We start from the raw sequence: 15120 nt of genomic DNA on the forward strand, positions 1-15120 counted from the left end.
ACAAGAAAGAAAGGACCGTCGACTTGGGTTTCGACGTTAAAAGCAGTAGCCTAATTATTGTCATCGCCACGAGTACTCTCGTGTAGAATTAGGATCATCGTTGCGGTCAAACTTGTAAGATCTTGCGACTGCGTGATCGCAAGCAGTGGCTAACCAACGATTATAGAAGTAAGTTAAGTTGAAAAAACTATAAATTGTATAAACATTGTAAATGCGAACCTGAAACTTAATAATTTATATTATTTGTAAAATCAACTATTTCCGACTTTTCCAAACTAATTAAACCACTAGATAAGACATAACTTGGTTGTTGATTAAATATAGCTTCTTAATTCAAAAATATTACAATTACTAAATTATATGGAACATTCTAAGATTCAAAATTCCAATTGATTGACACACAATTCTTACTTTGATTAATAAAATATCAAGGAACATTTAAATAGACAACGTATAACAAAGACTTTTACAAGAACGTGAGATAAAAAAACGAATAAGATACGTTACTATTGTATTACAAAAGATATAAATTTAAACAGTAGGTCAACGCCAGCTCGCGTATGACGCACTTACACCACTGCACACATATCAGTCCGTGAAACCTAACATCACAACGCCGAGTTAACGATTTAAAAGAAAAGTATACTGTAAGTAAAAGCAAATAAGGCCTTTGGGCCGATGCCTGGTTCCTGATGAACAAAAATTATATTTATTTGTTTGTAGAACGAATCTATGAGTTCCGTCCTTCACTTATAAAAGTTAGAACGTAACACCTCCTATAACCCCCAGCCCCCTAAAAATGAGGTGAAATTCATTTTACTTCACTGTAAAATTGACCCAATTAAATTTTGAGTAGCATTTCCCTAATCCCTACTCATCGTCCCTTGACCCCCTTACATTTTGAGTGTCATCTTCTTAAAGAAACCTAATTCTGTTCATTCGTTTTGCCCCTCCCCTCATATGTTTCGTGCCCCCTGCCCCCCCCCTCAAAAATACTTTTGATTTGCCACCCTCACATTATTTATTTTAGTGCAGCAAGTCATCACTTTTGCTCGTAAAAAAGAGGCAAAATTTCTTTTATTTCTATGTAAAATTTACGAATCAAACTTTGTGTGTATTTTTATCTATTTTTTCGTGCCCTATTTAGAAAATAGATAGGCACGTTAATCTTTTTTTGTTGTTATTATGATGTTAGTCTATTAAATAATTTAAATGTATTTATATATATGACATGATTTACATGTGTGTGGTAACAAATTTTATATTATGGTCAAGTAATAACTATAAATGTCATCGCTAATCATTCTTTCAATGAAACTATGCAACTGTGAACAAACTAAAATACTTAAATGTTCTTTAGTGAGGGCACATATTGTCATAGTAACGTAAAAATCCAATCAGCCCTAAAAACCACTAACAGAGAGAGTTTAAAAGATATTATAACATTATGCCATGTATTAATATCAAATAACGTAAAATTTGTATAAAATAAATTTTTTCTTATGTTTTGTAAAATGAAACTGTACATGAAGAACAAAGTAAACTTATTTGTAATTAAAGCATTTTTTTCCACACAATATTTTTACTTCTGTATCATTTTTATGATCATTTTTCACGAAAACCTCATCTTTACTTTTGCATCTTGATGAAGCAACATATAATTGTCCATGTGAAAACAATGGTTTTTTGAAATATGGACCTATCATATCAAAAGTTTAACTTTGTAATTTACTTACAATCATTGCAAAAGCTAAAACTGAGGGAAATTGCTTTCTGTATAAAGTAAATCGTAATGACGGTGTATTTCTAGGATACAATGTAATTTTTCGTATAAAAACTCTTTGTCCAATTTTTTGACTAGTTATTACTTCTGCTTCAATGTTGTATTGCCATCAAATATTCAAATCAAATGATAAAAGAAGAAAACTACGGAGTGGGAGTGCAAAGGAGCACTTTTGCAGACGATTGGTCGAGAGCTGGTTTTTTTGAGACGAAAAGTTTTTTTTTACACCAACGAGAAACTGATTCTCATATGATTATCGTCATCATTAGAAAGATTCAATTGTTTTTCTTTTTAAAAAAGATTAATAGGTGAACACACAAGATCGAACGCGTAAGAGTTTGTTGTCATTACAATAAAACAATAAAAAAAACCAAGCGTGAGGGGTCTCGGGACTCCAGACCCCTGACAGAAGCGAAGCTGCCTCATATATGTGGCAGCCAAACATTATTCGTCATTAATTGTACCAATTATGTCTATAGAAACACACATACATATGGGTGAATCTGCCGTAAGTGGTTTAAAATCACTTGAAGAATTGCTAAAAAAAAAGTTGGTTAAAAAATTTTTTTTTCTTAGTAGTTCTACCTCAAATCTCTACCCACAACAAATACCCAAAGCGATTCTACTACAAAGTTTTGAGGTCAAAAGATATACGGTATTTTTTATAAGTCAATTTTAGTCAATTTTCTAAAAAAATAACTCTGCTTCTAATGCGTGTAGTTAAGCTGTTTGCACAATTCAAGTTTTTTTACCCAAATAAAATGAAAGCTAGGATCAAACCCTATCAATTAAAAAACTTTTGTTCATGCCAACATGCTCCAAGACCACCTTTGCATGAACAAACTGCATTTTGAACAATTCTGTCATCCATCAACTAAAATATAGTTAAAGGTTAGGTTTATTTACAAGAAAAATACAGAATACCATTTTTTATCAATACTTCCAATCTAACTTTGTAAAGAACAATATGGATTCTTGTTTGGGGTATACATTTTGCATCTATATGTAGCCCAGAACTTCTTTTCCGTTCTATCACATCGTGTACATGAGTACTCTCACACAAAGCTTTCCCCTTCTTTTTATTGCTCAAACGTAATATATTTTCAGTGATGGGCAAAAACCCAAAAGTTGTAAATCTATCCATTTTTTTGTATTCAGCTTAATATAACAAATAATTCTGACACATTGATGTTAAGATCATTAAAAAAGACTAGTATCAGATGAGAAACAGTTTTGCCGACTTGCAGCTGAGGTGAAAAATGATTTTTTGGGGCTTATAGAAGCATTCTTTTGCGCTGAAAAAAATTTACGTGAAAATAGTACTAAGGTAGATTCGAGGATTAATTATAAACCTTTAAAAATATTACATTAAAATACAAAAAAAATAATTCATTCTGGTCAATCAGCTTTGTTAGTGTAATTTTTTGAATTTTTTTCGAACTGTTAAATGATTACGATTATCATTTAACTCTGCTTTCAATTTAGAAAGGAAGGTTGTGGACTATAGTCTCACGCTCCTTTATAGGCTTAGGAACCAGCAGATAGCCCAACTATTTATTTGTTTACAGGAAAGAAAAGAGAGAAAGTTTTACAAAATAGGCGTCTTAACGAACCTTTTTTTATTCTAGCAGCTTTGGGTGAATTGAGTTACTAGTTTAAATAGCTTTCAGTTTCTTCAACTTGTTTTAAATTGATTTATTTCAAATTACTCGTACAAAAAGACAAAGGAAAAAAAACCAGTGGGCAGTCGTAGAACTGCCTACAGAAGTGAAAACTTAAAACTATGAATCATATTTTTACTTAAGTTTTGAAATGAATTAGTAGCTATCAAAATTATTTACTGTTTTTTAAATAAGTAATCTAAAATTATGGCATTTATACAATTATGTGGGTCGTGATAATACATATGATAACATTCATATCTCTTTATTATATATATATATTTTGAATAATGAATTATAAAGTTTGGTACACAATAATGCAGGTATCCTTTAAGCGGAAAATTCTGAAAATTATGTGATGTCATGAAAATATTCGTTTTAAATTTTACTACAAGAGATACTGAAGAGTGAGAAAAAATTCATTAAAGATCTTAGACAATTTACGTCCGATGTAGGCTTATCATTTTTTAATAAATTCATTTAGAGTCCTCGACATGCAATTGTTAAATAATCGAATTGATTTTCCAGCAGGAACCCTAAATACTTACGTAAAAGAAGGTGTTGTTTCATTTTTTTTTTTTTTTTTTTTTTTTTTTTTTTATATATATATAAATAATTAAGTTTTCTGAAAAGGCTATATTAAATAATTTGTAGAATAATTGTTGATCACTACTAACAAATTTGTTTAAGATAGAGCGGAAAGTAATTAAACTTGCAATTAAATATTAAATTATACCTTTATAAGTTAAAATAATTTTAGTATAATGTAAGATATAAAGCATAATTTAATTAAAAATTGTTAACAGTAGTCTCGTCATCACATTTGTCAGTGTTACAAAGACAAGAAAAAAATTTTGCGTGGACAATGATCCACGCGAATAAATAAGTAGGCACTGTTTACAATATACATGTGTCCAGAAAGTCTGGTAACGAAGAGTGACGACGTGACGACAGTTAATTGCAAATATATATGTGTGTGCGTATGCGTACGGTAATACAACTTATAGGAGCTTAGTAACCACTAGTGACTTACTAGTCACGTATATACATCACAAATCGCCACGCACGTGTACAACTACGCAGTTGAACTTGCATGGGTAATTAGTACTATTGGAAATACACTGTACACTTATACAGTAATACTGTAACTTGGACTGTATACGGTTTACAGTATACACATTGACACAGCTATATACCAATATAGTACGTAGTTACTCTAGTTAAGTTACCTCGGTACCTGAATCGATAGTTACGCAGTACTATACGTACACCATTAACCCACACATATGCGGTCTGATTCGAAATTCAAATGCGCACTTTACGCATTGCGCAGCAGTTGCCGTTTGACAAGGAGAGAGTACTTAGCTTTTATGGGCGCGGTGAAGTGCGGCGGAGTATGGTAGTGTGGCGCCCCAGGCTAACGCGCCAACAACACATCCTCGCCGCAAGCAGAAGCTCAAGCCAAGAGAGCTCTTTTAACTAGGCAGTTCAGAACTTCCGCTCCCCCTTCTGCTCGCGGCCCGAGCCGCAGCAGCTGAGGCGCCAGCAACAGCATCGTTGGATCTCTCTCGCCTTCGTGCAGCTCATCGAGACGCACGTAAATTCCTCTGGCTCACGTCGTGCTCAGGAGCTTGAGAAGCTACACTATACAAGTTACTCTGTATGTGATTTCACTCTTTTTGTACTGAAAGAAATAAAGCTAAGCATCTTGTTCATTCCCTCGCGAGTGTCATCTCAACAGCCTGTGTTCCGCCTCCTGACTCCTCGTCACCGAGGCACCCGTTATTCTCCTCGCCTCCAAGAGAGATCAACATAGTAACCCAAATTGGTGACCCCGACGTGCGCGAAGTGTATTCTTCACGAGTGAACACAAACCATTAATACCAGGAGCAAAACTGAGTCGCGTGGCCGCGGCGTGCGTGCTCGCACAAACTCAAACAGCTCAAGCGGAACGCCATCTTGTACACCGACAGAGGCACCTTCCTCACCGGACTTCCACGGCTTTTCGGACCTGCAGCCTATCCCGGAGACACCCCAGTGTCATCTACAAGCCAGCACAGCAGACAGCGACATCGTCGTCACGCTCTCTTCCCACCGTTGCGCAACCTACACAAAAGCAGCCCAAAAGCCACCAAGTTGGCGCCCACGTTCTCGCAGAGCGGCTCAAGAACATGCATTACTTTTTAACCCTGCGCCGCCCAGCAGACGAGGTTTACCCTAAATTTCACGCAAGACGTGCACTTTTTGCCACGCTTAATAGCCTATCAACGCTCCCGCTCGCCGAAGTCGAGGAGCCTTAAGAAGAGAACATGGCCGTCGCGGCATGGTGCGCTCTGCCGCCATTTTGGCCCCCTTCAGCAAAACTTTGGTTCAATCGTGTCGATAGCATTTTTCGCACAAACTATGTTGTAAGTGATGACGACAAATTCGACCTCGCAGCCAACCATCTCGACATGGCAACGCTTGAATTAGTTTCGGATGTCGTCTTCACGCTGCCTGCCACCAATAAATACACGGCTCTAAAGGAAGACGTAATCTCAAGAACATCCGACTCAGAAGAAAAACAGCTACACCAAGTGCTCATGGGTATGCAGCTAGGTAATGATAAACCCTCTAACCTCTGGAGAAAAATGAAATCCTCAACAGGAAACAAGCTTACGGAAGAAGCCCTCAAAGTCATCTGGCTTGACCGTCTGCCACACCAAGCTGCGATGCTCCTCCGCGTGCTTAACCTACCTGCCATCAACGACTTCATGGCACCAGCAGACCAGCTAGTAGAACAGGGAGGTTCTGTAATGGCTGTCAATCACTCAAGGACATTTTCACCAGCACCACCTACAAGCTACACACCACCACCTGCTTTGTCTATTATGCAACAGGAGATTGATGCTCTCAGAGCCGCAGTGACGCAGTTAACCATAAACTCGCGTCAGATGATGCAGGCATATAACCAACCCAACAAACAGCAGCCGCACGGACGCCCACGATGTAGGTCAGAATCCCGTCAGCGCGGACGCTCACCTTCCGCAGACCCTAACTGGTGCTGGTACCACCGTCGACACGGCGAAAATGCCCTGCGCTGCGTCCAGCCTTGCACTTTCCACCCTGCGGCCAACCAAAGCCAGGGAAACGCCTAGAACAACCTCTGAGTCAGGCGGTGGAGGTAAGCTCCATTACCAACGAAAACCACCTTTTTCTCTACGATCGCCGCACACACTTGCGCTTCCTCGTCGATTCTGGATCAGTGGTCTCCCTTATTCCAAGAGCAGCTCTCCAAAGCAATCTTCAAGCCCAACGGTACGCCCTACACGCGGCCAACCAGTCTCCAATCTCCACCTATGAATCCAAGGAACTAACACTCAACCTAGGACTGCGCAGAGATTTCAGCTGCACTTTCATCATCGTGGACGTCCCGTATGGAATACTGGGAGAAGACTTCCTGATAAAGTACAACCTACTGCTTGACCTCAAGAGCCATCGTCTTGTCGACGATCTCACGGGCCTAACCGCAACGGGCACTGCTTCCAAGGCGCACCTACACTTAATTTCCACCATCGACCCAGCAAAGCAGCCGAACAACATCGCCACAAGGTATGCTGCCCTAGTCAAAGAGTTTGAGGACATCTTCAAGGCAGGTAGCAGTCCAGTCCAACCACCGGGTCTCCCTGTGAAGCACACGATCCTTACAACAGGACCCCCAGTTTTCGAACGTCCTCGCAGGCTTACAGGTGAGCGCTTAGCAGCTGCTGAAAAAGTCTTAACAGACCTACTGGAACAGGGAATCATCAGGCCGTCCAACAGCCGATGGGCCAGTCCTCTGCATATGGTCCCCAAGAGGGACGGCTCTTGGCGCGTCACCGGCGATTACCGCTGCCTGAACGCATGCACTCTACCGGACCGATACCCACTTCCAATTATCGAGGACCTGCTCCAAGAAAGCAAAGGCAGCATTTTTTCCACGGTTAATCTACAAAACGCTTTCTACCAGATCCCGATAGCGGTGGAGGACATCGGTAAGACCGCCGTAACTACGCCTTTTGGCCTTTTAGAGTTCATCGGCACGTCTCTCGGTTTGCGCAACGCAGCATAAACAATGCAGCGCACAATCGACCATGTACTGCGTACGCTGCCTTTTGCCAAGGCATACGTAGATGATATCTTCGTGGCTAGCAAGGATCAAGAGGAACACTTCATCCACCTCCGCCAGCTGTTCGAGACTCTCCGGCAAGCTAAGCTCAAAGCCAACTATGGAAAATGCACCTTCGGCAAACCTCAAGCTCTGTATTTGGGTTATCAAGTCTCAGCAGACGGCTTTCAACCACCTCCAGCAAAGACCGAAGCCATACAAAATTTTCCAAAGCCAACCACTGCAAACGAGCTTCGGAGATTTTTAGGAGTTCTCAACTACTATCGGCGCTGCATTCCGCACGCAGCCGATCTACAGGCTCCACTCCACGAGCTCCTTAAAGGCTAACCGAAGAAAGGCTTAGTTTCCTGGACGGAAGAGGCACTACAGGCATTCCAACTTTGCAAGCAAAGCATCGCTGATGCGGCCTGTACCACCTTCCTCGAACCGGACTCGCAGCTAGCGCTAAAATCAGACGCCTCTGACAAGGTTATCGGAGCGGTTCTGGAGCAACAGCAGCCAGACGGCTCTTGGCGACCCTTGGGATTTTTTTCACACAAGTTAACCGACACGGAAAAGAAATACAGCGCGTATGACCGCGAACTGTTGGCTATTTTCGCTGCCGTAAAGCACTTTGAAAGAATCCTCAAAGGCCGTCAATTTACAACCTAAACGGACCATAAGCCTCTCATACACGCAGTCAGTCAACGGTCTGATAAGGCCTCTCCTCGATGCGCACGACAACTCGAGTACTTGCTACGCTTCAACACTCAGCTTACTCACACCCGAGGCCAGGACAACATCACCGCTGACGTGCTATCGAGAATCGACCCACATGGCTCGTTCGTAACTCCAACTCAACGCCCAGCACCGCCCTGTCCTACCACAGCAGCAGTCTCAGAAGACCCAAGCCACGTAAAGCCAGCCAGCTTGGACACTGCAACCATCACGATGCCTTCATCTTTAAACGCCGAAACAATCGCTGACGCACAAGCTGCAGACGACGAGCTCCAGGAACTCATTTCTGATTTCAGCCTCCAGCTCCAGCTTTTAAACCTCGACGGCCATGCAGTCTACTGCGATGTCGCCAACAACGTTTTAAGGCCTTTCCTGCTCACCCAGCTCCACCGCACAGCTTTCTACATCATCCACGGACTTGCCCACCCAAGCGGAAAATCAACGGCCCGCACGCTGGCACAAAAGTTTGTCTGGCCCAACATCAAGAAGGACGCACTTGCTTGGTCCCGCCACTGCGAAGCATGCCAACGGTCTAAAGTCAGCCGACACAATCGCGCTGCCCTTGGTTGTTTCACCGAGCCCGACAACCGTTTCGAGTACCTGCACATCAACATTATCGAGATGCCCTTAGTGCAGGGCATGCAATACTGCCTAACTATTGTTGACAGGTTCACGCGATGGCCAATGGCAATCCCTCTGCTGAACATCCAAACAAACACCATCGTCAAGGCACTTATGGATCACTGGAAACCTCAGTTCGGCACGCCTCTCTTCATAACTTCTGACAGAGGGGCCCAGTTTGAGTCTGAACTCTTCGCAGAGCTCGCACGAGTGATCGGCGCCAAGCTCCTTCGCACCACAGCCTATCACCCGCAAGCGAATGAGATGGTGAAAAGGTTTCACAGGATCTTAAAAGTGGCGTTACGATGCTGTCCTCAGTCATGGCTTGACGCCCTGCCTACAGTTTTACTGGGTATACGCATGGCCTACAAGGACGACCTCCAAGCATCGCCTACTAAAATGCTGTTTGGCACATCAGTTCGAATTCCAGGCGAATTTTTTATCACAGCATCTCTACAGGCCCACCAAACCGCTTTCGTCCGCAGCCTACGCCAACTTTTCAGAGCCATCCGCCCAGTACCCGTGTCTAGGCACACTGAACATCATCCATTTTTTTTCAAGGACCTTCGCCACTGCTCGCATGTTTTCAGACACATTGACAGCGTGAAAAAGCCTCTTGAACCACCCTACACTGGCCCACTCAGAGTCATACGCCGCATCGACGACCGCACCTATGTGGTTGAAGTCAACGGTGATAAAAGGGTAATTTCAACCGATCAGCTCAAGCCCGCTTATCTGGAAGCAGAGCCCACATCACCAGAGCAGCCAGCTCCTGCAGAGCCCACATCACCAGAGCAGCCAGCTCCTACAGAGCCAACTTCGCCTCAACCTTCTGCCAGCTCACCCACAAACCCTCAGCCGGCCCAACCCAAGAAACAGCCCGCCTCAACAGCTCTCGGCGCTCGACCAGTATCTTGCCCTAAGCGACAAGTCACGTTCCCAGCCGAGCCGAGGCTGGTCTCTGGAGGGAGAGTGGATGTGGCGCCCCAGGCTAACGCGCCAACAACACATCCTCGCCGCAAGCAGAAGCTCAAGCCAAGAGAGCTCTTTTAACTAGGCAGTTCAGAACTTCCGCTCCCCCTTCTGCTTGCGGCCCGAGCTGCTGCAGCTGAGGCGCCAGCAACAGCATCCGTTGGATCTCTCTCGCCTTCGTGCAGTCCATCGAAACGCACGTAAATTCCTCTGGCTCACGTCGTGCTCAGAAGCTTGAGAAGCTACACTATATAAGTTACTCTGTATGTGATTTCACTCTTTTTGTACTGAAAGAAATAAAGCTAAGCATCTTGTTCATTCCCTCGCGAGTGCTATCTCAACAGCCTGTGTTTTGCCTCCTGACTCCTCGTCACCGAGGCACCCGTTATTCTCCTCGCCTCTAAGAGAGATCAACATAGTAACCCAAAGTAGTATGGGTATGCATACGGCCATACCCCGCCGCGCCGCCAAGCTGCTCTCTCCTTCTCTACTGCCAGCCAATATGAAGCAAGCTCCCCCTCTTCTTCCGCCCCCTCGCTACCATTTTATTCTCTCGTGCTTACTCGCGACTCTCTGCAGGGATTGCCCTGATTTTAAATGAAAGCGATCTGACGCGAAACCTAGAGTTTTTACTCATACAAAATCGTCCAACGCGCCTCAAGCAGTTTTAACTTCAAAAAGAGTAATAAGTCACTCTTTAGCAAGTTACTTTAGCAATTAAGTACTGCACTCGATGAGCAGCAGCTTATACTGATTAAAACGCTACGCAAAGAAATTCAACTTGCGCAAAGTTTTAGTATGACATTTTGGCATGATTTAAATAACCTCATATTCACCTGATTTTCTTATAATTATCATCTGATTTTTAGCTGATCATCACTCGATGTGTAATGACTGATAATCAACTGATTATCAGGTAAAAATTAGCTGAATATCAAGTACATATCATGTGAATATTGGATGAAACTTCGTTTAGTAAGATTCAAGCTAATTATTTTCCGACGTTTAGCAACCAGGATAAGACGAAACATAAGTCTTACATGTGAATTGGTTTCTTTATAAAGGGATAAAATAGTACATTACAACACTAGTGCGCGGGAAAGGCGATTGACGCACACGTGGTGTATGAAACTTTTTGACACAACGTGCGCGGGGAATGAGATTTAGAGCCATCTAATGTGGCTCTGCAAAGACCTTGACGTACACACGCACTCGCGCAAGTACGCAGCACGAGCTGTGAGTCGCGTGTGTAAATCGAGGTCTTTAGAGCCACAACAGGTGGCTCATAATTGAGTCTCCGCACATGGCGTGTTGAAAATGAATTGAAACCTAGTTTAGTAGTCAGAGGGTTTTAACAAAAAGGAATAATTGGAGATATTTATGTATTTTCTAAGATATCTAAGATATAAATTAACTATATGATTCTGTTGTGGGGCTCACAATTAGATGTGTTGGCTTAATATACGTATTTGCAAATGTTAACTAGCGAATTCTATAAGGAAGTCGTAGAAACGTATCATTCTAAAAATAGTATAATCGTTGATGACACATACACAAACAACTACAGGCTGGTTTTGAAAGCTTACACATAGTTATGGTTATAATAATTGCCAACGTTATTAATTGAGCAATTATTATATTTTCTAGGAATTACAACTGATTACCCCCCGAATATGGAAGTGAGAAATCTAGCGATAAAGGTCACTTATTCTCTAAGTTCAAATTTTTTCGCCTCTATTTATGGTCGCATCAGCAGTCGACTCACCGATCTGTGCAAAGATGACAATCAGGAATATACTGACATTGAACTTGTTCAATACCTCAATTTAAAAGTTGATTTTCTCATCAAGTTTTTAAAAAGTGAGTATTTAGATCAATGTAATAGTAAAATAATGCTGACATGTTTGCATTCATTAATAAAAATTACTAATATTGATTAACAGTCACGATCGATAAAGTACAGCAAATTGATAAGACCCAAAAAGACGCGTTTTTAAAGAGGTCGGCGCTTTCAGTTTGGCTCAGCTGTCTTGAAAAGGCGATTAACAACTGGATGGAGATGTACCCCCAAGAACTTGCGCAAATTCAGAAGATACCTAACGATGAGCTTGACGTCACGTGTAGCCAACTTTTTGACATCATTGAGCCTTGGACGAATCAGAAGAAAGGCCAGACAGTAAGCTACCTCTCTCTCCTCGCTCTTCTTTTAGGCCTATCTCCGCTGAGCTGCACCCAGCTAACCGAGTCCCAGTGCCGAACTCATCCCGCTCTTGAGCGCAAGTGGAACTTCTTCAGCCGGTTGTTGTGCGATCTCGGTGATTCAAGCCGGATCTACACCATAGCAGGTATAAAGCTATGCAAGGCTATTACGTACATCGAGCCAGGACACCACTCCGCTTTTCACAAGCAGGTTGAAAACAAGCAGCAACTCATCTCGGGTCAGCTTTTTGGGCCCGAAGCGCGCAGCTTTTTCTCCTCCAAGAGCCCAAGCATCCTTGATCTTGACATCATGACTGACTGCTACCTTATCTGTATGCGGCTCAAAGCCAACGTTGATGGGATTTTCCATACTTGCATGAGCGAGCGCTCACCTGTCATCTACCAATTCGTTCTTGTCAGCTCGCTATACAAGTGAGTCCCTTCTCTCTCTCTCTCTCTCTCTCTCTCTCTCTCTCTTTCTCTCTTTCACCATGGACACTACAAAAAATATGTATACAGGAAAAAGATGATTCTAATGACTTAATTTTTTTGGTAGACAAGCTCTATCATTTTTAAGCTCCCTGCTTACTATTGTGGGAACATACTTAGGTAACGTATTATGTACAACTTTGAGCTTCTTTACTTCGAGGTAGAAGACTTTGGGCTGACTCTAAGAAATATTGAGCAAATAGCTTTAGTCCCGAGGTATCACGTCGAATCTTTGAATTGGTAAGCTGAGGTTACCAGTACTGAGTGCTCATACTCTCTCAAGTTAGCAACCTCAAATTTTTGACTAGAAGGTTCGATACCTCAAGACTCGAGTTTTCATTGCTAAAATTTTTTGATGGCCTGAAGTTTTTAGAGCGTCTCGACGATTGTCAAACCATATTACCACATTCGAGTTAGTATGCTGTTGCGTTGATAGCATTCGAGTTAGTTACGTTGGTAGCATTTAAGTTAGTATGTTGAATTCGGAAATATGGAAACTATTTGTCCATCAGAAAGTTGGAGACATCTTGGAACCAATTTTTTTTTATGTACTCGTATACCTTTATAAAAGCTTGAGAAACATAATGCCAGTGTAAGCGTTATAAATTATTATTTTTCTTATTTGATCACGGTTTAAAATGTAGTGAGATGCACAATAATTCTTTGCCAAGTTTTAATATGTTTAAGCTATTGTTTGAATGAATAAAAAATATTAGTTTACTTTGACATACAATTTTTTGAGAATTTGAGCATATTCAAGCTTGACAAATAACTATTGTTGATGAAACCACTTTTTGAGAAAAGAATTATGAAGAAAAAAAATAATTTAAAAGACTCAAAAGGGCATTAAAGTTAAATTTTTTTTTTTAAAGTAGTACTTATTTAGGATTTAACTATTTTATGAAGTAATTTTAATTCAATCTTATCGCTTTTTTTTTCTTTTAACATTACTATTTATAAATTAGATTTTATTGCTTAATATTTCTTCACATTTTGTATCTGACTTCGTCTCACTGGTTCCCACCTAGTTAATTTTTGTTGCTGGTAATTTTTGAAGAATACGTACTTTAAAACTCTCATCGCATACTTAAAATGTGTTTTATCATAACAATTTTAATATCTGCTTAAATAATTTAAACTACAACTTATGTCAGGTCTCGTTCCTTAACTAATATCCAAAAGTTCACCATTTCAATTTCCGTACTACAAATCCTTTTTTACTTCTTTTACTAATTTTAACTTTCAATTAATTTCCTCCAAGCTCCAGGGCTTTCTCTTGAATCTTACAATGCTTTTTACAGTAAGCCCATCTCTCTTACATCAGTACAATCTATACATAGTCTCCAGTATAAATGTATTACATTCTCAATAGTTCCCTCCACTCAATTATATTAACCACTACAAATACCATCTACTACTGATTAAAAAGTAATTTGGTCAATTAGAAAGACTTTCGATATTCAGGGATTTAAACTTCAATCGACTGATTATAAGCTGAACGCTTAGATCACGAAAGCAGATATTGAGAGACAGATTAATGAATTAGTAAAAGTTAATTCATGCCAAAGATAAAATATCTAAATGGTAACTGCTTCATACAATTTCGTAAATTGTAATAAATATAATGGTAAACAATGATAAATACGGCGAAGCTAGATGTCTAGCCCAGTGATTTTCACCTACTACGCAACACAGTGTCGAATTTTGGTTTTTTCCTTCAAAAGTTATTAACTTTTGAAGGATGTAACATATCCCAATAATTTGTTTTTTCTAATTAGAGATAATTGTACGTATAATGTAGTAAAATATAGAAAATTTGATTAAAAAGTATTTCAGGCTGGAAAATTTGTGGAAACTCCGATTTTTTAAAATCTAGTATTTTAGCAGTGCAGTTTTGTAATCCAACAAGTTTTTTCTTTGGAAAAAAATATCTACTGTACATTGACATACACGTTCATCAAAAGCAATATCAAACCCGTCCATTAGCATTCCAATCAACAGGGTTATGTTAACATAAACTTAAAATATAGCCTAAAATCGAGTATTTTCTTAAAAGTTTGACAATTTTATTATTAGAGAAATTATGTAATCGCTAACGATCAAAAGTATATCAAAATTACCCTAATTTTTAATTTTACTGCAGTAGTGCTTTGAGGATATGGTTAAGTTGTATAACTTTTCTTTATACATTTAAGAAACTAAACCCTTACTAATGATCAAAAAGATTAAATTGTTATTTAAATAATAGATGAAATTTTTTATCTTTTAATTACTTGCGTATTATTATAATAACACTGAAATTTAGCGACCCTGAGGTTATTAATGCGTTTTTTTAAGTAGTTAGAATTGAAAATCATCTAGTATGAAGAAAACAAAGTATCAAAAATGTTTTTTTTATCACAATAAATTTTCAAATGCTTCGAGCATGTATTCGATTTTAGGCTATATTTTGAGGTTATGTTAAAACAATCACTTAGCTTGGAATGCTAATGGACGGTTTTAATGTTGCTTTTGATGAACCTGTATTTCAA

The 15120-nt window shown here is 40.2% G+C and overlaps 1 protein-coding gene across 1 annotated transcript in view; it reads left to right on the forward strand.

Annotated features, from left to right (window-relative positions):
- Nf1 (neurofibromin 1) overlaps positions 1 to 15120 on the forward strand; it is a 394222-nt gene that overhangs the window by 47074 nt on the left and 332028 nt on the right. Inside the window, exons 4-5 of the mRNA XM_089597624.1 lie at positions 11549 to 11761; positions 11845 to 12532. Coding sequence (XP_089453750.1) covers positions 11549 to 11761; positions 11845 to 12532 — 901 coding nt within the window. The remainder of the gene's footprint in view (positions 1 to 11548; positions 11762 to 11844; positions 12533 to 15120) is intronic.

This window comes from Copidosoma floridanum, unplaced genomic scaffold, assembly GCF_036245765.1.
Source record: "Copidosoma floridanum isolate Cflo_tuat_1 unplaced genomic scaffold, Cflo_Japanese_pri ptg000034l, whole genome shotgun sequence".
Classification (NCBI taxonomy): domain Eukaryota; kingdom Metazoa; phylum Arthropoda; class Insecta; order Hymenoptera; family Encyrtidae; genus Copidosoma; species Copidosoma floridanum.